Raw genomic sequence first — 23,426 nt, forward strand, 5'->3', positions numbered from 1 at the left:
GTCTGTCTGGGATGGACAGGCCAGTGACAGTTCTGATGAGCTGTGACCTGCGGGCTGCCCCTTCACCCCACGCAGCGTCTGCATGTGAAGCGTGCACATTTCACGTGGGGTGGGACGCCGAGCGTGCACCGCCGGTGCAAGACAGCGCTTTGATGGTGTGACATATTTGGTGCTGTGTATAGTATTGTATGTCCATACACGGAGAGGTTGTCCCTTTTTGTCCGCCTCCCCCCCCCCCCGCCGTGTTTCTAGCTAGCTTTAGGGGTCCTTTTGTCATCAGAGTGTTCTGTGCCCAGTGATGGGACACCTACAAGAGGCCATAGTCCACGTACTTGTATAAACAGACCTTAGGGCTGACACTCCTCCTGCACTGTCGCACCGTGGGTTGTAAACTTGTCTTTCACTGTCCGCACCGCAGCTGGACACGTGTGCACAGCCCCTGGATGGCAGCCTCTTCCTGTGCCTCGATGGGGGGGTGGGGGGGTGGGAGGCATCTTCTGTGATTTGCGTCAGTTTCTGTTACAGGATGGAAAGGATGACTAAGCCTCATTTGGAGATGCTGTGAACCGTTATTTTCAGAGCTCACTCGTTACCTGTGTCTCTCACCAATTGTGTTTATCCAAAAAGTTATATGTTTTTGTATTAAAAAGTAAAGAGGGATCAATGACTATGTTCTAAATAAATAGGAATCCATGAAGGCAATGAATGATTAGCCTTACCCAGGGAGAGTGGTATTGCTGAAAGAAAGAGAAGGTAGTCTCTGGAATTACTTTGGCTCTGGCCCTTGTTTATCTGATGGTCATTTCTGGAATTTTAATATTTAATATGCCCAATTCCAAAGCTATAATTTAAAATATTGACACCAAATTTTCCAAACTGTTGGCAAGTTGTTTATTTTATACCACTTCTTCCAGGACCTACTTATTCAGATCTCCAAGCAAGCGTTCCTTTTCTTTTAGGGATATCTGAAATTCACATCTTATTTTTATTTTTTTTATTTTTTTATTTTTATTTATTTATTTTTTTGCGGTACGCAAGCATGTGGGATCTTCCTGGACCGGGGCACGAACCCGTGTCCCCTGCATCGGCAGGCGGACTCTCAATCACTGCGCCACCAGGGAAGCCCCACATCTTATTTTTAAAAAGAACACCACTGATTCTACTGTGTTCTTCCTAATGAGAAGGAAAGCTCTTATGGAGAGAAATTTGAGTCATTTTTACATTCCTAGGACATTAAATGCCATTTAAATTCTGTGCAGACATTAAAGACAGCTCATGTGGAAAAGTCAGGTCAAAGGAAAAATTCTACATTTCACTAATAAGTCATAAGGACATTTTATCAACTCTTACCTGGATAACAATATCCATATTTATTATGACCGCTTTAAAAACATCTTTGGATACATGCTGACATATTTCCAAGACAACCAAGAAAATAAAAATATATCCAGTTCTTCATATATCAGGTCTACTGAAGGTGATGTTTTATTAAGTCTTAAGTTGAAAGTGGTTCTTTATCCAGAATTGAATACTTTACAGTGTATAAGACATCTTCGACGTGTTTTTACTGGAATGAATAATTCCCAGTCCACACTGGGAATATAGTGGCGATTACTTGTTGCTGTTTTGCAGATGAAGCACTACGGCTCAGAGGAAAGAAGGGGCGGGTCGAGTAGAAGTCCTGTTCTAGGACCTTCTCCCCTCCTCTGTGGAGACAGAATCACACATGCATTGGGATAGAAGTGTTTATTTTGTAGACATACGGGTTTTTAGAAACCCTTAACACTGGTAAGGGCTTAAAAATACATCTCTGTATTAAATTATTGAAATGAGAGTCCTTAACCGCTAAATGACACAGACATTAGTAATTTCATTTAGGGAGTCATTTCCCTTGATTTTGTCCTGTTCTTTCCTGACAATTTTCATAGAATTTGCAAACTCAGTCGGGGATTAAATTTTCCCGTTGAAAATGTTAAGCATTTCAGAGAACTGTGAAAATAGTTTATTTTTATTCCTTGCCAATCTGGGAATATGCCTTTTATGTGTGTGTATGTGTGTTTGTTTTTTTTAAGTGCTGTATTAATACTTTTTGAAGGAAAAGGACACTTAAAAAAACTTATCCCGAAACTTCAATCTGAAATGTCTTACATTAAGAATTTCTTGAATGTTGTGTATATATTTTTAAAAGCACTTTGTGAAATAGTTTGTACATCTATTTCCTAATTTATACATGATTGTCGGTGTTCATATATTTAATGATTAATAACAAAATGTTTATTTAACGTGCTGTCCGTTTTTATGTAATATTGTGGGGAAAGTGATGCCAGCAGCTCGTTTTCGTTCACTGTTTCGTGTCTCCTCTTCCGCAACACGAATGTCTGCAGACGCTTAGGCCCGAGAGTCGCTCGCGCGGTGCGGTGCGGTCAGTGCCGCCGAGTTGCCACGGCCGAGCCCCGGGCGGGGCGGGCCTCGAGCGGTGACCGGCGCGGCCCGCGGAGGTGCCGACAGCGCCCAGGCCGCCGGCTGGCCCCGCCGCCTCCGGCCCGAGCATCCCTCGCGCGCCCGCAGCCGCAGCCGGGCCTCGGCGGTCCGTGCGCGGCGGCCGCTCACACTCGGACCGAGAGGAGGGCGTTTCCGTGTGACTTCCCAGCCCTGACTGACCAGGTCACGCCGTCTCGTCCGTGAGCACAGCCCGGTCCCGGACAACCATCCTCACCCGTCCGTTTCTCTCCTCAGCCGGACTTTGGCGTCTAAGTTGTTTATGCCTTTGTTGTAATTAATAAACTGGCTCTTCGAGAACCGTCCTGGAGACTGAGTTTCCGTGAGGTGATGGGGAACCGGAAGCCCCGGCGGGGAGACGGCTGCCGGGCCCGGGATCCCTGCATCCCCGGGTCCCCGGGTCCCCGGGTCCCGAGGTGCGCCCGCTCCACACGCCGGAGACCACGCTCACCTCTGCGCAGACGCGAGCAGCTCCGTTTTTTCCCCTCCCAACCCCCTCCCGCGCCGCACATGCGCGCAGGGGAGCCCTGCGCAGGCGGGACCCGCCCCGGAAGTGACCCGTGGAGCCGGCCCCGGAAGTGGCGTGCCGTCTGGAGTGGTGAGTGCAAATAGCGGCCGGGGGAGCCCTCGCGTCCACGGCCCGGGCTTCCGGCTTCCCCTCAGCGCGCGTGGGCGTGCTCGGGTGGCCCGGAGACTCCTTTGGGTCGAGGTCCTGAGTGTGAAACGGTTCCTCCCGGATGTTGCTCTGTACCTGCTGTGGCGCGCGGTTGCACCGAACAGCGTGAGCGTTCGCACAGGAGCGGCGTCCTCCTGCGAGGGCGCTCTGGGCGGGCTGGGCCGGCACCGGGTACGCCGTCCGCGCCGCTGTGGACACCGGGGTCTGTCCTGCTCGCGGGCCTGTCGGGAGGAGGGAGGCGTGTCCTTGGGGCCAGCTCGCTGGAGGGGGCTTCCTTCTGTAGAGGGCCCTTCTCACGACACGAGCGGAAAGGAGATCACGCTTTTCAACGCAAGTCGGTTCCCAGGCAGATACGCTTTAGCAGAGAAAACGTGTCCACAGTTAAGGAGCACAAAACTGATCGTTTTAAAATGACCCTTGCCTCGGTTCCCTTGGATGGTGGTCGCGTACACATCCCTGATTTGAAGAACCCTGCTGTGAAATACGGGCAGCGAGGACACTGTGTTGGGCACGCGAGAGACTCTGAGTCTCAGCCTCCACTGCTTTAGAGTGGGCGTAAAGGGGCTTCTTCCCTGGCGGTCCAGCCGTTAAGACTCCGCGCTTCCACTGCAGGGGGCACCGTTCGATCCCCGGTCGGGGAACTGAGACCCCGCATGCCAGGCAGCGTGGTAAACAAAACAAAACGGCATAAAAAATGTAAGGGTCGGAAGTTATGGCACCATCACTTTAGGATACTTTAAGGAGGGTTTGTAAAGGCCCAGTTTAAAGCGGAGTGTGCAGGGAAACAGCGGAGTTAGTGTTTTTATCACGCGGTAGTAACAGTGGAGTTGCTTCTGCTCCTGGACACCCCAGGATAAGGGGAGGGCCAGTTACCAGGACCAGCAGAGAGCAGCATAGACGGGGCTTCCTCGGCTGGAGGTCGACCTTCAGTCAGGATCCAGCCCTCCTGCGCCTCCCTGCAGTCTCCGCCCCACGGCAAGGTAGCTGAGAGTAGTCATGCAGGGTAGGCTTCTGAAACGGAGCAGGGTGGAAAAGGGGTCTAGAAAAGCAGATGGAAAAAAACAGCATGCACTGTTACCCCTCACAGGGTGGTTGTAAGGGATTTTTGTTTGTTTGTTTTTGGCCGAGCAGCTTGGGGGGTTCCCTGACCAGGGATTGAACCTGGGCCCTCGGCAGTGAGAGCGCAGAGTCCTGACCACTGGACCGCCGGGGAATTCCCATGGAAAAAAATTTAAAATTTCCGGGCTTCCCTGGTGGGACAGTGGTTGAGAGTCCGCCTGCCGATGCAGGGGACGCGGGTTCATGCCCCGGTCCGCGAGGATCCCGCGTGCCGCAGAGCGGCTGGGCCCGTGAGCCATGGCCGCTGAGCCTGTGCTCCGTGACGGGAGAGGCCACAACAGTGAGAGGCCCGCGTACTGCAAAACAAAACAAAAACAAAAACAAAAAAATTAAAATTTCCGTAGGAGGATCTTAGAGGCTCCTGGCAGATAATAATGTGTATGGACCAGTAGAACTGATCTTAACACTTTACAGAACAAAGTGGAGCCCTTGCTGTGTATTGAGCGCCTTCCCAGCATTTTTTAAAGCCCCCATCCTGTAATCATGAAGTCTGATTGACTCTGGGCCCTCAGCTTTCACCACCGTCCCACCTTTTGTACTCTGCTCTGCTGGGCCCAGGAAGAGGGATGCTCCTAGGAGGAATCTGAGTTCCCACTGCACAATAAAGACCAGCGCTGTCCAGTAGAACTTTCTGTAATGGTGGAAAGGTGCTAATGGGTGCTGGCCATTGTGGTACCCACTGGCCCCATGTGGCTGTGAGCACTTGAAATGTGGCTTGTGTGACTGAGGGACTGAATTTTTACGTTTAAAATTTTTTTAGTTAATTTAAACTTAATAGCCACATGGGGCTATTGGCCAGAGCAGGTAAAGCATTAGAAGGAAAACAAAGACCAAATAGTCATGTGAAACCAAAGTGAACTTGTTCACGTGGCAAGGGAGAGCCACGGCACGCGTTCAGCAGATTTTTCCAAACACACTGAAGAGGTAAAAAGGAGGAGTACTCCACATTAGGCAAGATTCAGAGTTCAGGTCTCTGGTTGGCTTTCTGATCGTCACCTCTAATTGATCGCTTTCAGGTTTCGTGTTACCAGTGCCCAGAAGCTTGGTTTTCAACCCGGCCGGGACAGATGGCGTAGCTCTCCAACAGACTTAGCTGTGGGTGTGCTTCTTTGATGATCAGGTGGTTGGTTTTGCCCCTTGACACCCTGCTTTCGCACTCCACTCCTCCCATCTGAGAGATCTGTGACCTTGGGTAAGTCACTTCACCTCTCTTTGCCTCTGTGTCCTCATCTGTACTTTCTTTACAGGGCTGTTATGAGAGTTAAATGCATTAATCCCTGGAAAACACTTAGAACAGTATCTTGCCAGTAGTGAGGTAGAGGTCTTAAATGTTTATTGTTAAGCTTATTGTTAAGCTAGATGCTTTTGTAATTGGTGTCACTGTAAATGGGATTGTTGTCTTAATTTCATTTTATAGTTTGCTGCTAGTATAGAAGAACACAGTTGACTTTTGCAAATTAACCTTGTAACCAATAACCTTGCTTCTTCCGGCGCACCGCAACGAGGAGCGGCCCCCGCTCGCCGCAGCTAGAGAAAGCCTGTGCGCAGCAACGAAGACCCAACGCAGCCAAAAATAAATTAATTAAATAAATAAATTTATAAAAAACAAAACAAAACAAAAACCTTGCTTCTTTGTATATTAATTCTAATCTTTGTTTTATAGATTTCACTGGAATTTGCTGTGGAGACAGTCATATTTTCTGCAGTTTTACCTCTTCTTTTTTATTTTATTTTATTTTATTTTATTTTATTTTTTGCAGTACACGGGCCTCTCACTGCTGTGGCCTCTCCCGTTGCGGAGCATAGGCTCCGGACGCGCAAGCTCAGCGGCCATGGCTCACGGGCCCAGCCGCTCCGCGGCATGTGGGATCTTCCCAGACCGGGACACGAACCCGCGTCCCCTGCATCGGCAGGTGGACCCCCAACCACTGCGCCACCAGGGAAGCCCTATCACGCACATTTTTAATTGTTAGGCCTTCCTGATGACTAATTCCATTTGTCATTATCAGATGCCTTTGTTCATCTTAGGAAATGCTCTTTTTCTGGAAGTCTGTTTTGTCTGAGTTACGTGTATGGTTAGGTTTAGGGTACCATTTTATTATTTGTTTTCCCTTTGTGCCTCTTCTTTGTCCTGCTGTCCCCTTTCTTTTGAGTTATCGGAAAGGCTTTTAGCATTCCATTTCGTCTACTTATTGGCTTTGGACATATCTCTGAGATACATGTTAGTGGTTGCTCTGGAGATTACAGTGATCCACTTACCTAACCTTTCATGATCCACTTAGACTTCAGACTTGTGCCACTTCACAGAAATGTGGAAACCTTGCAGTCACCTCTGCATGCATGGGAAACCCACTGGACAGTGTTATAATTTTCTTTCTACAGTCATACATATTTTAAAACTCTTACAAGGAAAAAATAGTCTTTTTCTTTTTTTTTTTAAAGGATAGGTACTTTTATTCATTTACTTATTTATTGGCTGCGTTGGGTCTTCGTTGCTGCATGCGGGCTTTTCTCTAGTTGCGGCGAGCGGGGGCTACTCTTTGTTGTGGTGCGTGGGCTTCTCATTGCTGTGGCTTCTCTGGTTGTGGAGCACGGGGTCTAGGCGCGCAGGCTTCAGTAGTTGTGGTGCGTGGGCTTAGTAGTTGTGGCACACGGGCTTAGTTGCTCTGTGGCATGTGGGATTGTCCTAGACCAGGGATTGAACCCGTGTCCCCTGCACTGGCAGGTGGATTCTTAACCACTGCGCCACCAGGAAAGTCCCCCCAAAATAGTCTTTTATACTTACCATCTCTGTTGCTGTCTCCTCATTCCTAAAGGTTGGGGTTTCCCTGTGGTGTCATTTTCTTTCTGGGGTACTGCTTGTGGAGACAGTGTCTCCCACCACCCAGCATGTCTTACTTCATTTCCCTCCCTGAAGGATATTTTCACAGGCTGTGTAATAATGCTGGGTGGGACTTTTTTTCTTTTAGCACTTTAAAAATATCTTTTAAGAGGGCTTAATGCAGTGTGGGATCTTGGAACAGAAAAAGGATATTCATGGGGAAACGTGAAATCCAAATGGCATCCTGAGTTTAATTAATAATAACATAGCAGGGTTGGTTTCTTGGTTTTGACAAGTGTACCCTGGTCATGTAAGATGCTAATATTAGGGGAAACTGGATAAGATGTATATGGGAATATCACCTTTTCTGTAAATCTAAAATCATTCTGAAATAAAGGTGTATTTAGGACAATACATTAACAGGAAGATAACAGGAGGAGGGTGTCCCCATGGAGGGGCGGCCCAGTGGAAGGGGAGAGCACCTACGTCAGGAGGTGAAGGTTTGGTTACTGTCGAGGTTGGGTGAGTAAACATACTGCAGGTAATGGAGCCGGGACTCTGACAGTCAGAGGATGGACTTGCAAAGACAGAAGGAGAAAATTAGAACCTTGTGGTGTTGAATTGGAATTGGGATTATAGGTGTGAACCCATGGTTTTCAAAAGATGCTGCTCTAAAACTGTGGATGGATCGGTGTAGCAGTGACTACAGATGTGAGTGTTGTGTGTGGATGCGTTTACCTTCGTCTGCTCTGTCCACGGAGGGGACCCACGAGCAGCACCACCCCAGGACCCCTGAGCACCCCCCAGCATACAGGTGGCCTTGTAAATACCATTCTCCACTAAAAGAACCAGGGCTCCTTGGAGTAAAGGCTGGTTTCAGGGTCAACCAGGGAGAGTGCCCGGTGAGCGTGGAACATTTCGTGGCAGGAAGCAGGGAGCGCTCACAGGTTGAGGGGCACGTGCCAGAAGGACACCAAAGCCAAGGGATGGGCTGCCACTGCCCAAACCAGAGGCAATTTGAGCATTGGAGTAAATGATAGTAACAGCGTAGCTAACTGAATAAAATAGGAAACTGAGCCCGTAAAGATGAGTAAATGGGCAGTTTATGAGGAACGGGATTTGCACAGTCTCAGACCACCTCCCCCGAGGTCCTCGTAACTACACAGGGAGGGAGGGGCGCCCCGACGCAGGGAAGCTGCGCGGGAGCTCCGTGTGCAGGGTGAGCAAGGCCCCTGACTCGTGTGAAATTCCTGCCAAAGGTGCATTGCCCGCGGCTCGTCACAAAGGGACGTCCGTCAGAGGGAAAACGAGGACACGCTGCAGAACAGCTGGCTTGTGACCTTCCAGGTGTCGGGCACGAGAGTCAGGGAGGGGCTGCAGAGACGTGGCAGCAAAACGCAGCTCGTGGTTCTGAGCCGGACCCTTTGCTGTGGGAGCCGCTATAGGGACCGTTAGCCAAAGCTGGGGGTCTGGGCGTGGCTGGTGGCCCGGTTTCAAAGGCCATCCCCCCGGTTCCGTAGGGGTGCCTCTGTCCACAGGGAGCCACACTGCCGTGTCCGGGGGGTTGGGGGTTCGGTGTCGGGTCGGCCGCTCACCCTCAAGTGATTCACGGACTCTCCTTTGAACTTTTCTATACCTGATTGTTTCCGAACAAAAAGCAAAGCTTTTCAGTGCCATGCAGAGGGAATAGCTCCCACCAAGGAAGTATTTCCTTTTCAGAAGGGTCAGGAGGTGTGGAGCAGGAGGTACAGGAGGGGCTTCAATGGAAAAGGCGAGCCCTGTGTCCTCGCCTGCTGTGTTGCGCACGTGGTGGCTTTATGATTATTTTTAAAGTAATGCGTGTACATTTATATCCCTTCTGTATGTGTAGTTCGTACTTAACCATGGGAGGAAAGCCTCAGTGGTTTCCTTTTATGTGGCACACGTGTGCCTGTGAAGCAGGGACATTGGAAGTGGGTGACGTTCAGAACAGTGGACGGGGAGGGGTTGTCGTCTCCTGGAGGGCTGGGCCTGAGATTCCTCGCGTTGGCCCTCAGCACCCACAAGATATACAATTATCACGAGCTGTTTAATGAACGAGCAGTGGTGTAAACAGCTCTTAGTTAATGAAAAGTGGCTCACGCTTACTGAGTTTTCACATGGGCCAGGTACTGCTGTCGTGCCTTCTGTCCCTCCCAGCCTGGTCCGTCGTCAGATGAGTGAACTGTCCTAGGTCGCCCTGGGGGAAAGGGGCAGAGGTCCTTGTGCAGAGTCTGGCGGCTTACCCACTGCACCCATAGGAAATACCCCACTGTGTTCCAGTTGGACCATTTCAAACTGTGCAGGATAACACCATAGCATCTGAGTAAATGGGTGTTTTTATTTTTAAGAAATTTGGATTTGAGGCTGAGATTTCCTTTTTAATATTTTCATTTAGCAGGTATTTGCTATTCTATAGGGAGTATATTCCAGAGTTGCAAGAGATTTAATGATGTAATCCTTTGTACACAGATCTTTCCCCCAAGTAGCATATAGGCTAAGGAGACTTGCTTTCGCTGCGCTGTGCAGCTTGCGGGATCTCAGTTCCCTGACCAGGGATCGAACCCGGACCTCCGGCAGTGAAAGCCCAGAGTCCCAACTGCTAGGCCGCCAGGGAACTCCCTCCAAGTAGCATATAGGCTAATAGGGCATGACTCGGGGTGGAAGGTGGTGAGTGAGGTAAGAAAGTCATTCGTTGGTTCATTTATTTGTTTCAGGAACACTCGCCAGCGTTCTCCTGTGCCAGGTGCTCACACTTCTTTAGTTTGGGTTTCATGTTCAGGTTTAAACCAGATGTCTTATTTTGCCAGTTTGCCTTTTGTTAAGGAGCCATGATACGTTCGAGGCTTTTCGCAGCGAGATCCTGGCCGGTGTTGGAGGGCGTGGGGTGCTGGACACCGTTGGCACGAGTGTTTCCCAGGCCCGGGCGGCTCCTTCCCCAGCACGCTTCTCCCAGGCTGCTCTCGGTCAGCTGTGCGGACTGCACCAAGCACCAGGAGCCCCCCAGGAAGAAGCTGCTCTCGGAGAAAAAATTGGTGAGGCTCTAACCTTGAAGGAATTTGACTGCCGTTTCCCCTCTGAAGGCACAGGGCGTTGTTTTGAGCTCTTGTTGTCTTGTCTTTGTTTATCCTTGGAAATGAGGCCGTGAGATGAAGGCCTGCGGGTACCAAATACTGGACTGGCCTAAAACTGCGGCGGACCCAGGGCAGTGCCCAGCGTGCCAGAAGTGATGACCGTGTTCGCTCCCTTCGCCAGGAGGGCGCCTGGGGCTCATGTATCGTTAGCCTGTGCGTCTGAGATATGTACTATATATATTCTTAGGGACATGTGAATAGTTCTGAATTTATGGCATGGGGGTGTGGGGACCGGGGCATGCACCTTTAGTTTTATAGTTCTCCAAGGCTTACATGTTTTTTATTCTGTTTATCAAAACCTGTTTAAAACATGAATGATCTTTAATTAAATTCAAGAATACACATGTTTATAATCCACTTTGTTTCCTCCCAAGTGCGGCTTCCAATTAAGGCTCATAGGGCAAACAGTACTTCATGTGGAAAATTACTTTGGCAGTCAGCGTGTGCACTCAGATATATCAAGTTTTCACGTGGTTTTGTCTCCTCCCCAGAATGTAAACATTGACTCTTAAGTTTTATCTTCTGTACGATGCTCCTTAGTTGTGCTTTTTTCCCATCGGGGTTGATTTCCATTATGTTCAAAATTGTACATTGCGTTTTTGAAACAGTAATTCATGGTTTTTCCATGTGGTGGTGCCAGAGCATCATAAAGTATTTCTGTATTTTCCTTTAAAAAAAGATCTGCTTATGGAGTAGTGGATGGAAATGCAGATGCCCTGGTCCCCATGGAGGGGCCATGTGGGCGGCCACGTCAGCCTGTGCACATGTGCGGGGAGCAGGTGGGCTCCTCGAGACAGGACGGCTGGGCTGGGAGTGGCGTCCTCAACACTGCACCCTGGCACCTTGGGCAGCTGGACATCTTGTCCTGTGAGCAAGCGTTTATTAAATATTAACCTGGTTAGGGGACTTCCCTGGTGGTTAAAGCTCTGCGCTCCCAATGCAGGGGCTCAGGTTTGATCCCTGGTCAGGGAACTAGATCCCGCACGCCGCAACGAAGATCCCGTACGCCACAACGAAGATCCCGTGTGCCACAGCTAAGACCCGGCGCAGCCGAATAAATAAATGTTAAAAAATATATATACATATATATATATATATGTTAACCTGGTTAGTTAGTTCTGATTCTTTAGGTAGGTTGTGTCTCCCTTAGGGACCTAGAGAAAAACTTGCTCTCAGCTAAGGGCTCTGTCTGCATCACCACATTTAAAAAAGGAGCCCTGGGGCTTCCCTGGTGGCGCAGTGGTTGAGAGTCCGCCTGCCGATGCAGGGGACACAGGTTCGTGCCCCGGTCCGGGAAGATCCCACATGCCGCGGAGCGGCTGGGCCCGTGAGCCATGGCCGCTGAGCCTGCGCGTCCGGAGCCTGTGCTCCGCAATGGGAGAGGCCACAACAGTGAGAGGCCCACATACCGCAAAAAAAAAAAAAAAAAAAAAAAGGAGCCCTGTTCAGTCAGCCACAGAAGACTTCTGTTCTTAGTTGGAAGCCTGATAATGGCCCAGGGACTGTCACTCTCATTCTCTCGTCCTGAGGAGCAGAACTCTCCATTAGTAAAGACCTGTTCTTTCTTTTTTTTTTTTTTTTAAAGACCTGTTATTTCAATAACGTGTTTCTATTTGAAAAAGCTGGGAAGACGCTTTATTTAAGGGGTATCTCCTAAACTGCGTTTTATTTAGGTTTTTAGCGTGGAGTTCGTGACTGGGATGTGTATTCCACGCTGAGCACTTTTAACATCTGCGTTGTTGATTTACATTTGCCTACAAATAGCAGTGACTTGTGGGAACTCTTTCTTATATTTGCATCTTAGGCGTGATTAGCAATATTAATGTCATTAGCTTCTAATTTTAAAGCCTGTCATGGGTAGAAAAGGTACATTACAAATGACTGCTTGGTCCTTGGGAGGACTGCAGAGTTAATAACGACAGGCCTCTGTGTGTTCTCTGCAGAAAAGGCATTTTGTGGACCATCGCCGAGTGCTTGTCCGAGGGGGACGCGGAGGTGACGGGGTAAGCTGCTTCCACAGTGAGCCCCGGAAGGAGTTTGGAGGCCCCGATGGTGGCGACGGAGGCTACGGCGGCCACGTCATCCTGAGAGGCAGGTGTCCCGAGGGGCAGCCCGGGGAAACGCGCTGTGTCTGCGCGCCTCCGGGGTGGGGAGTTTTCACCTTCTTATCCTAACAGGAAGTTGGATTCAAAAATTGACCTGTGGACATCATTTTATTAAATTACGTGGATGTTCACATTTAGATAATCCACCCAAAACCAACTTTGATGGTTTTGGTTTTTTTTATTTCAGGAACACAAAGACAGTTTACTGTCAGGGAATCTAACATTCTGGTACAGTCTGTCAAAGGGTTAATCTGTTACTATCTCAGTCAAGTGCTGAAAGGGTACTGATTGCCCTGACACACATGGAGCACAAATATTAGCAAACTAGTCCCCTCAGTAACCATTCACAGCATAGTAAGTACAGCTGTTTTCAAGATGATGATGACATTATGGGTAATTTTTGAATTGTTTGAAAATTGTAGTATTTTTTGAAAGAAAATAGGAAATTAAATTTTTCAAAAAATCACATTGCGGGCTTCCCTGGTGGCGCAGTGGTTGAGAGTCCGCCTGCTGATGCAGGGGACACGGGTTCGTGCCCCGGTCCGGGATGGGAAGATCCCACATGCCGCGGAGCGGCTGGGCCCGTGAGCCATGGCCGCTGAGCCTGCGCGTCTGGAGCCTGTGCTCCGCAACGGGAGAGGCCACAACAGTGAGAGGCCCGCGTACTGCAAAAAAAAAAAAATCACATTGCTAGTTTAGCGACTTTTGCTACAACTTTATTCCGTGGTCCCAGGTGCATTCTTTAGATTTTTTTTTTCATTTTTATTTTATTATTTATTTATTTATTTTTGGCTGTGTTGGGTCTTTGTGGTTGCACGTGGGTTTTCTCTAGTTGCGGAGAGCGGGGGCTACTCTTTGTTGTGGTGCGCAGGCTTCTCATTGCAGTGGCTTCTCTTGTTGCGGAGCATGGGCTCTAGGCACCTGGGCTTCAGTAGTTGTGATGCGTGGGTTCAGTAGTTGTGGCTTAGGGGCTCTAGAGCGCAGGCTCAGTAGTTGTGGCTCACGGGCTCTAGAGCGCAGGCTCAGTAGTTGTGGCACACGGGCTCAGTTGCTCCATGACATGTGGGATCTTCCCGGACCAGGGCTCGAACCCGTGTTCCCTGCATTGGCAGGTGGATTCTTAACCACTGTGCCACCAGGGAGGTCCCGTCCCAGGTGCATTCTTAACGTTCTGAATCTGAACAAAAGAAACTTAACAACATGAGATGGGTCTGCCTTTGACACAGAGGGAGATGACGCTTCTCGCTCTGACTTCCAGTTGACCGGCAAGTCAAGTCCCTGTCCTCAGTCCTGTCTCAGTACCAGGGCTTTGACGGAGGAGCCGGCGGCAGGAAGAACTGCTTTGGGCGAAGCGGCGCCGTCCTCTACATCCAGGTAGGCCATCTGGACCATCAAGCTCCCAGGTCCTGCCGAGTGGTCCAGAGGGGCCCCGTCCTCCACAGAGCAACCCTGGACGGGGACTCTGTGCTGATTTCATACCATGTGAATGTGTCACCTGTTCAGAAAGTCATGAGACGATTATATTTACGGCGAGGGGCCCGTAGGTCTCCCCCGCTGTCTCCAGCCCCGTGGGGCCCGCAGGTCTCCCCCGCTGTCTCCAGCCCCGTGATCTGCCCCCACCTACCCTCTCGGGCACCTCCCTACGAGTGGAGAGTTTGTGCTTTCAGCATCACTCTCGTTTTCCAGATGCTTTTGTTCACCCTGATGCTTTAGACGCACTGTTGGGAAAAGCCATTTATGCAGTTTGCCTGCAGTGCAGTCAGCCTCTCAAGCCCTTTAGGGCTGGGCCCTTTCCCAGGTCCTTTGTCCCTTTGTGGAGCTTAGTTGTGCCTCCCTTCTCATGCTGCCCCTATAAGCACTTGTTATTTTTCAGGTCCCCGTGGGCACTTTGGTGAAGGAGGGAAACGAAGTCCTGGCTGACCTCTCGCACCCGGGTGATGAGTTCATCGCAGCACTGGGCGGGGCAGGCGGAAAGGGCAACCGCTTTTTCCTGGCCAACAGCAACCGAGCGCCCACGACTTGTACCCCCGGACAGCCGGGTCAGGAGCGGGTCCTCTTCCTGGAGCTCAAAACGGTGGCACACGCTGGGCTGGTGGGTGTCACCTGAAGCCCCGGCGGGAGGATGGTGGGGGACATGCCAGGAGGGCGGCGGCTGGGCAGCCCACTTTCTCCCATCAGAGCCTGTTGGCTTCGTCAGGAGCCCTGCTGTCCTCGTCCCCGGTTCCCGACCCAAGACCCCCGACCTTGGCCGTCCCCACTCTCTTCCAGGTCGGATTCCCCAACGCGGGGAAATCCTCGCTTCTCCGGGCCATTTCCAACGCAAGGCCCACTGTGGCCTCCTACCCATTCACCACCCTGAACCCGCACGTGGGGGTTGTTCACTGCGAGGACCACCAGCAAATAGCAGGTAGGACACCAGGGCCTCTCAGAGAGTCAGGGCGACGATGGGGTTCAGAGCAATGCTTATGTAACTCTTGCGTGTAGCGTTGTTTTCTTCATTTGAAAACTGTGGTTCTTTATCAGAATCAGGTTTTAGGTTTGCTTCCCACCCTCTCCCCCAGGCATCTGTTAGTGGCAGTGCAGGAATTGGAGTTTAAATTTCAAACCTGGGGAAATTATTCCTTTTCACCGCCTCTATTCTTCTCTTTCATCTATGGGGAACTCGGCACCATCAGTCATGTGGACAACGTGTGATTTAAAAAGCTTTCCCTGTACCATTTTGAGAGAAGAAAACTTTCCAGAAGATAATGTACCCATTAAAAATAGTCAGCCTGCTGGCGACGCGATTTGTGTAGCGCTTTATACTTGCAGAAGACGCTATCGTTTCTATCGGTAATCCAATTATTAATAGAGTACAGGAAGCCGTCTTCCCCTTTTTTGAATCATTTTTGAAGCCAGAAAGACTGCAATGTGTTAAGTAGTTCTATTTAGACTGATCTGTCATCACGCCTGTCAACCAGATACTTCAAAGCATTAGCAGAGCTGAAAGCTGAGATGCCTCAGATGGTAATTGGCCTGATGCATCACTGAGGCAGTAAATTGAACAACTTCACTTGCAAGGTGTTCCTTGGAAGGAGAGGATCAGAACTCAGAGGTCTCAGGTTCCCCTCCTGGACCGTCTGCTCTTCTCCTCCGCAGTGGCCGACATCCCGGGCATTGTCCGCGGAGCCCACCGGAACCGGGGCCTGGGCTTGGCCTTCCTGAGGCACATCGAGCGCTGCCCCTTCCTCCTGTTCGTGCTGGACCTCTCGGTGCCAGAGCCGTGGACGCAGCTGGATGACCTGAAGTACGAGCTAGAACAGTACAGGGAAGGCCTGTCCGAGAGACCCCATGCCGTCGTGGCGAACAAGGTCGACCTCCCTCAGGCCAGAGCCCAGCTGCCCCAGCTGCAGGCCCGCCTAGGCCGAGAGGCCATCGCCCTGTCAGCGGCCACTGGGGAGAACCTGGAGGGGCTGCTGCTGCATCTGAAGGAGCTGCACGATGACCACGTGGCCACGGAGCTGGAGCGGGGCCGCCAGCCTCTCCGGTGGTAGTGGAGGTGGTAGGCCGGGAGGTGGCATGGGCAGTGCCCAGGCAGGCTGACTGTGACCGGTGATGAGGAAGGAGCCCCAAAGAATCAGAGGCCTTCGTGCAGCGGCCTCCCCACCAGCTCAGGGCTCCCCACCAATGCGCCCCCCTGCCCTGGGCCTGGGACCTTGGGGCGGTGGACGCTCACGCACCCGCCCATCTGTTCCCGGTGCTTCCCGCGCCCGCCTGCATGCGACTGATGTGCTACGATGGGCTCGTCTGTGTTAATTCGCCCCTGATTAGCAGGGACCACACTCTGCCTGATGTCGCCAAATGCTGCCAAGTGCACACGGGGGGTGGGAGCCGGTGTTCCCTGCTGACCCTTGGGTGGCGGCAGCTGTCGCAGAGGTGGGCCCTTGATTCCACGGCTGTCAACACGCCCCGTGAGCGCAGTTTGGCGGGGATGCTCTGCTGTGCGAGGGCCGGGGGAGGGAAAGCATTTGCAGGTGCAATCCTCAGATGCCGCCGTCTGAGGCAAGCAGTGAGGGTGACACCCGCCCTGTTGTCCCAGACGGCGCCGTGCTCTTTGGGAACCGAGCTTCACGACTGCTCCCAGTATCCGACCCAGGGACGTGTGGCTTCTGACCCACTTAGTACACGCGAACAGGTTATTAACTGCGGACTGCAGGTGGGGCATGGCAGCGCCGTCCCCCAGGGTAGCCAGTGTCTCAGGTTTGTGCTTCTAGGTGTCGATGGGAGCCGCGCCCGCGCCCCCAGCGTCCCCTGACTGCAGGTGCCCCGTGAGGACGGCGCAGCTGCTCCTAGCCTGCTCATCCGGCAAAATGGCCTGGAACTTTTGTTCCCCCCAAATAAAGTCTGATGCATCTGATGTGTCCCTGAGGGCCTAAGGGATGAGTGGAGAAGGGACCCGGGGCCCTTTGGGGATCAGCCTCAGGGTCCGGAGGCAGCTGGGCCGCTGGGTGCACTTAGGCCAGTGTCTTTTCCACACGTGGGGGTTGGGCAAACCTCGAATAATAAGCCAGCGCCTGAGCTTTCAGGAGCAATTCCGTTTTGATCTGACATCAAATTTGCAACTAGAACAAGAGTCCTTTACCTGAACCTTTATTTCAATGCCTTGTAATTTCAGAGGTCCTTGTGTTCTGGAAACCAGAGCTGGGTTTTGCATGTATTTGCTCTCTCTCAGGCCACCGCGAAGAGCAGCATTAATTATCCACGGCCTTTCATCTTGCTTGCTGGGCGCCCACCACGTGTGCTCTTCAGAGGGGAGACGCTCAAGATGCCTCCCGTAGCTGACCCAGAAGGGGTGCCCCAGAGGGCAGGGGCTCTGTCCTGTTCTCGACTGTGCCCCCAGCAGCCTCAGGACCTGACCCCAAGGGGGCACCAGTACGTATTTGTGGAATGAGCGAGTGCGTGGTGGCTGATGTCAGGTGCGTTTAGGTTTCTTTTAGTTTGAAGACTATTTGACGGGTGGGTGGGTGCCAAGCAAGAGCCGTGGCCCGCTCCCCAGGCCCAGCTTCAGCCGGGCCCACCTCTTCTGGCCGTTCCCGCTCAGTGACCTGCTCCAAAGTCTCAGCAACTCTTGCTTCCTTGATCAGCCCGGGGCGCCACCTGTTGACCTCTGGCCCCTGGACGGGACTTCGCTTTCTCATGTCCCCCTCCCTGTGCCCTCCCCACGGCCGCACCGGGTGGCCTGGGTCTGCGTCAGGCCAGCAGGGCGTGGGCTGTGGGGCCAGGCGCTTGGCCGTCTCCGTGGGGCCCTCGTTCGCTGGGGGCTGGCACAGCCCCGCCTTGTTTCTTTGCCTGGCTTTACCTCTTCCTCTGCGTGGTGTTTCTGTCCCAGCGTCGTCCCTCCCCTACTGATTTCGTCTCCCAGAAGCTCCAGCCGCCAGCCTTTCCCTGAGATTTCTTCTCTGTGCCCTTGGCCCTCTGTTCCCATGCAGGCGGTGGGCTCAGCGCCTGGCGGGGCCTCCCGGGGCGGGGTGGCCGTCTCCTCCCTGGTCTCCTCTCCCTCCCGCTTTACTCTCTAATTCATTGGCAAAGACCCTATTTCCAGATAAGGTCACATTGTAAGTTTCCAGTGCTTGTGAATTTGAGGGTGCCGTCAGCCCAGTCAGCACTCTATTCTAGTACCCTGCTCAGGCCCCTTGGTCTCCCCGCACGGCAGCGCAGGCGCCATAATCCCTGTATGCACGGGTCCTTCCTCCACCCCATCTTGGGCCACCCCCTCCCTCCAGCAAAGCCCCAGCCCTGACCTGGCCTGCCCTCCCCTGCTGCCCATCCCCTCCCTCTGTCCTCTGCTCCAGCTGCTTCTTGGCTACACTAAGGACCCTCCAGGACAGCAGGCTTTTGTGCTGCCAGTCCCTGTGATGCAAGTGCCCGTCCTCAGACACCCTATGAATGCCCCCCAGCTGGGGGCCTCTGACCACCTGATCAAGCAGCCCCACCCACAAGGGCCCTGCCCTGCGCCCCGCCAGCCGCTGTCAGGCGTATGGCCCCCTGGCCTGGCCTTCCGCATCAGCCCCTACCGCCACGAGGCTCCTGGTCTGGGCTGCGTCGCAGGGCCGGGACAGTGCCGGCACCGGAGGCATAACAGACGTGCTGGGCAGGTTGTAGTTCAGTTGAATACATGCACGTGTGTGGGGATACATGCCAGCATGTTTACGGACAGGGCACACGTTCAAAGACCATGGAGTGGAGAGCACCGCCCAGCGACAGGGCAGCAGGCGGCTGCGCCACGTGGCTGCCTGCGGATTCCATTCAGACGGTGGGAGGGGGGCCGGCCTGGGGTGGGGAGGTGGCTGCGGCTCTAAAAGCACGAGGAGCCTGGCGGTGTCGTGTGTTGTGATGAAGTCGCACTGAGCGTTTGATGGGTAGACTTCCAGTTTGGGAAAACGAGGACGTTCCGGAGGTGGGTGGTGGGGATGGCCGCACGCCTCTGAGCTGTGCACTGAAATGGCGGAAAGGGCAAATTTTAGATGTATTTGACCATAGTGAAAACACACGTAGAACTAAGCGCACACACTCACATACGCACATGTAGTTACGCAGGCACACGCGTGCAGGTGAGCATGCTCTGGGCGCTGTCTGCCGTTGATGTTCATCTTCTCGTTGCCAGGGCGGCTCTAATGCTCGGACCCCCCAAGGCCAGAGTGTCGCCTCTCCGGAAAGGGCAAAAGGCCAAACGGAGTAGAGGGGACACACAGGCCTCTGGGGCGGGGCTGTGCGTGCCCGAGAAGGGGCCCCTGGGCGGTCTCGTTCTGTCTTGCAATCCTTTGATTCTTTAGAGGAAAATATCTTTCCTTGCAAGGAATCAGTGGGCACCCGTGGGTTGATATTTTCCCAGAGCCAGGAAATCCTTCCAGTTTCTGCTGTGGCCTTGGGGTGGGCAGGTTGCCCAGCCCAGCCCACTGAACCTGTTACGCTCAGCACTGGGAGTGTCGCCGGGACGCCCACGCTTGTCACCCCCCCCAGCTGCCTGGTTTTCATCGTCTGTACAGCGGGGACACTAAGGCCCAGCAGAGTAGCTTAAGACCCGCGGCCTGGCCTGGGGGTCAAGCCTGCTCACTTCAGCCCCACCCAGGGTACGCAGCCCCTGCCCTGTGTGGGGTCTTGTGGGAGCCACAGGTAAGGGCAGAGCAAGCCTCAGGGTTGAGAGGGCCGTGCCCCCAGGATGCCAGCACGCCGCCCCTGGCCAGGCCCAGGACTCCAGGCCACAGGCAGCCACCCGCCCACCCTCCCACCAGCCCAGCCCTGGTCCCTTCCCGTGGCTTCCAGAGACCTGGATGGATCCCTAGAGCCCAGCCCGGCCCCTGCAGTGTCTGTGAACACGGGGAGGGTCACCGGCTCTGTTAGGATTGAATTTCAGATTCACAACAAAGAATGCAGTACTTAACTAACAGATTATTTGTTGTGACTCTGAAATCCAGATTGCACTGAGCTCCTGTGTTTTACCTGATGGCGGAAGTGAAGGGGTGAGGTGCGGGGGAGGTCGTGGAATCAGCCCTCATTGATGCTGGGCCTGCAGGGAGGGCTGGGGGGCTGGGCCAACTTGGGCGAGGCTGTACCTCTGCGAGGGGCCCTGCCTTTCTCCCATCCCTGGAGGGGGCCTTGGGGGGCAGAGGCCAGCTGCCCCCGCTGTCCTTGGGGTGGACCCAGCAGCAGCCACCCCTGCCTAAGATGGTGGGTACCTGTCCGCCTGTCTGCCTTCCCCGTGACAAGGGGGTGCCAGCTGGCTCACAGGAACCACGGAGGAACGTCTGGGGTCCATGGCTGATTAAAGGGGGCAACTTGAAGCACCCGGCACTGGTCCCATGAAATATCCGTGTGGCCCGCAGAGCTGCTGGCCCACCACGGGGGTTCCATGCAGGATCTCCGAGCAAGGGACCCTGACGTCCCAGCTGCACGGATCTGGAATCCTTGGTGAAGTCAGCGTCTGGCTCAGGGCCCAGCAGGTAGCAGGAGCTCAAGAAAGTGCAGACATCATCCACCCCCAGCCCTTCACCCACTTGGTGTGTCTTACGGTCTGAAATACCTGCATTAGAATTTGCCTTCTTTGATTTAAAGATCGAGATCATCCTCTGTTACAGTGCACATCTCCCCCTGTCCCTGGAGGAGTCAGTCCCGCACACTTCAGTATGAGTTAATGGATTGGAGGGGCTGGGACAGAGCCGAGCCTGGGCTGTCAAAGGAAGCCCCAGGCCCTGAGGGGCACCCGGGAGGGGCTGGTGAGGAATGGTCTACCCCCTGCCCCCTCCTGGCTTCTCAGGAATGTGGTCCTGCTAAGCTGGGGCCCAGGAAGGAGGGCAGAAGGCAGGCTGTTCCCCGTCCACTGAGCTGCCCCGACTCCTACACCTCTGCTCAGAACCAGGCTTTGCTGGACTCTTTAAAGATCGTCCAGCATTTAAAGTGGAAGCATTTAAAGATCATCAAATTTGTCATGTTTGAATTTGGAAACCGGTGACTTCGGAGTGTCACGGATGCATTTTTAGCGCAGTTCCCACAGCGCTACCACCCCCTCCCCCCTTACATCCAAAACCCTCCTCTCCTCTCTCCCTTCTCCCCTTTCTTCTTTCTCTTTTGAAGGATATTTTTGCGCCCTTCTGAGATTTGTGTCTGACAAACTCCAGAGCAAGGTGCCTCCTCTGGACACAGCGCCTGCCACCCTGGAGCAGGATGCCGCGTGCTGTCTGGGACGCTCTCCTTAATGGACAGGGAATCTAAGGCCAAGGCACTCGCCTGGCCGAGGTCCCCCTGTGAACAGGAAGGATGTCACAGAGAAATGGCTTGGCCTCCTGACCTTTCACCCTTAGAGCCAGTATGTTACTCCTAATATACCAAAATTCATTATTTTCCTGCCAACAATCATTACTAAATAATTGACTCACTTTCCTATTTTTTATTAAAGTCACAGACCTCCCATGGGCAGAAGTGTTCTGTTCCCCTCCCCTACCCCAAGACAGAGGGATGCCAGCTTGGGCCATCACATTACAAAACGTCATTTCATTGCCGGCTTTAGGAAGGAAGGGGCATTTGGTGACTCATGAAACTGAAAGGTCCAGGTTCTAGCTTCAGGCCAGGCTGGATCCAGGCGCTCAGACAACAGCACGTGGAAGCCGTCTCCGTCCAGCTCTCGGGTGGCTTTCCTCCGCCTCGGCTGTACCAGGTGTGCCCCCTCCACGGGGTGGCCTCTGTGAGGATAATGTCGGAGGCCGCCAGGCCGGCAGCCCCAGCTGAAGGGGAGCACAGGCCTCCCAGGGCACCAGACAAGGTCCCAGGACTGCTGCTCTCTGGCCTCACTGGAGACGTGCACCACCCCAACCTTTCCCGGTGATTCTGACCAGCCATGCCTGGGATCCATGCCCATCCTGGAGCCACTGAAGTAAACGGGGAATGGTTCCCAAAGGAGAAACGGGCTGCTGTCACCAGAAGAATGGGTGCAGCAAGAGGCCTTGGGCACACTCAGGAGCATGTGTGTGTCCCCTGAGCCTGCTCCGGGTGCCTGGGGGTCGGGCTCGGGAGAGGAAAGAGAAGGTGGCCCTGAGAGCCGAGGGCCTTGGGAAAATGGCCATGGAAGGAAAGTCATTAGCTGTGTGGCCTTGAGCAGGTCGTTTAACCTTGCTGTGCCTTTGTTTCCTCATCTGTGCCTACTCTGCTTGGGAACTAGATGGGTTTACACAAGAAGCGGGCTCGGAATGGTGCCCGGGACATAGTAAGTCTGTTCATTATAATTGTAGTCTAAGCACAGCCCCTGTGCCAGGCGCCATGGCCATCCTTCCTGGGCAGCACCAGGGACCCCCAGCCTCAGGCCCTGCATGCTCCAGGACCCCCAGCCCTGACCTGCCGGAGCCAGCATCCCTCCCCAGATGCGCCATCAGGCAGGTCTCCCCGGTGTGCTCGCCATCCCAGGGATGCAGTTGGGCCCCCAGGAAGGTGCAGCGTGGCAGGGACCCGCTCACACACCACCATCCCCTGCGGTGCCTGGGGAGAACCCAGGGAAGAGTGAGGATGGGGTCCTGGCCCCCACCAACTGCTGAGTGCGGGATATGGGGAGAGTCGCCCAGCCACCAGGGTCCTGGCTCTGGGGAGTCTGCAGAATGGATAGTTGAGCAGCCCCCCGTGGGGTGGCCACGAGGATGCAGGGCTGCAGTAAATGTTGGTGGAAATGTTCTTTGCAGCCCCGAGTCCAGCCACGAGTGTCAGGATGGGGGGTGGGGAGGCAGAGGCCAGACAGCGTGTGGCTCCCCAGATCTCAGGCCTCCAGAAGCCCTGCCGGCTGACCCCAGGCCTCCGTTTTCATGGCCCTGATGCCCCAAAAAGAGCGTTGAATAATTTGTCCTTTTGTAGAAGGATGGGGACTGCCTGCTGGGCTCCTGAGAATGTAGGGTCTTCACCCCAGGCTGGCAAGGACCCTCACCCAGCATGTGCACAGAAGCTGTTCTCGGGGGGTGCCCCAGAGCAAGCACCGGGGCGGGAGCGGCAGCCGGACATACGTAGCCGGTGCCAGACCAAGGAGCCCTGCAGATGTGCTGGCCCCTGAGGGCTGACAGCTGGCCCCGATGGGAGGAGCCAGGTCATCCACGGGCACCCAGGGCAGAACCCTGTGTCGGGCCATTGCCCAGGTCCTCAGTGCCACTGCCTCCCAGCCTCATGCCCCTGCCAGTCTCTGCACCCACTGCTAGGACTGCGCTGACACAGGCGGGCCACCCAGACTGTGCTCCATCCTAGGGCCTAAGGCTCACTCTCTGGATGCCTTATTGTCCTCAGAAGCAAGGCCACGCTCCTTACCTTAGCCTCCAGGCCCTGAAACATCACTGCCCCTCTGCACCCCTCACCTGCGGGCCCTTCCTTCAGCCTCAGGCTCGGCCTCTGCCACCTCTCGGGGCTCCCACCACTGGGCTCAGTGGAAGTTTGTGGAATGAATGAGTGAAACGTCACCTCCGCAGACAGGCTCCTTGTCCCCCCCGCTGACGAGCCAGGCCACCCACCTCCTGGTCCCCCCACAGTCCTCAGCCCCCGCGGGAATGGCC

The 23,426-nt window shown here is 53.7% G+C and overlaps 1 protein-coding gene across 2 annotated transcripts; it reads left to right on the forward strand.

The window, feature by feature from the left end:
* The first annotated feature begins 3,126 nt into the window (after positions 1-3,126).
* On the forward strand, positions 3,127-16,966 carry MTG2 (mitochondrial ribosome associated GTPase 2). 2 transcript variants are annotated; one of them, XM_082671455.1, is made up of 8 exons: positions 3,127-3,346; positions 5,311-5,486; positions 9,944-10,168; positions 12,211-12,358; positions 13,631-13,746; positions 14,246-14,464; positions 14,641-14,779; positions 15,511-16,966. In XM_082671455.1, the coding sequence occupies exons 3-8, from the start codon at positions 9,965-9,967 to the stop codon at positions 15,903-15,905; spliced, it is 1,221 nt and encodes a 406-aa protein (XP_082527581.1). In that variant the 5' UTR covers positions 3,127-3,346; positions 5,311-5,486; positions 9,944-9,964; the 3' UTR covers positions 15,906-16,966. The 2 variants fall into 2 exon arrangements, with proteins under 2 accessions (XP_082527581.1, XP_082527582.1); XM_082671456.1 differs by having other exon boundaries at positions 9,960-10,168.
* Positions 16,967-23,426: the final 6,460 nt, after the last annotated feature.

Source organism: Grampus griseus (assembly GCF_964374135.1).
Source record: "Grampus griseus genome assembly, chromosome: 14".
Classification (NCBI taxonomy): domain Eukaryota; kingdom Metazoa; phylum Chordata; class Mammalia; order Artiodactyla; family Delphinidae; genus Grampus; species Grampus griseus.

Excerpts from the sequence above, each read along its gene's own strand:
- MTG2 (XM_082671455.1), top strand. The coding sequence starts at position 9,965 with ATGATACGTTCGAGGCTTTTCGCAGCGAGATCCTGGCCGGTGTTGGAG. Across the intron at positions 12,359-13,630 it reads CGGCCACGTCATCCTGAGAG|TTGACCGGCAAGTCAAGTCC; the intron begins GCAGGTGTCCCG and ends TCTGACTTCCAG. Across the intron at positions 13,747-14,245 it reads GCGCCGTCCTCTACATCCAG|GTCCCCGTGGGCACTTTGGT; the intron begins GTAGGCCATCTG and ends GTTATTTTTCAG.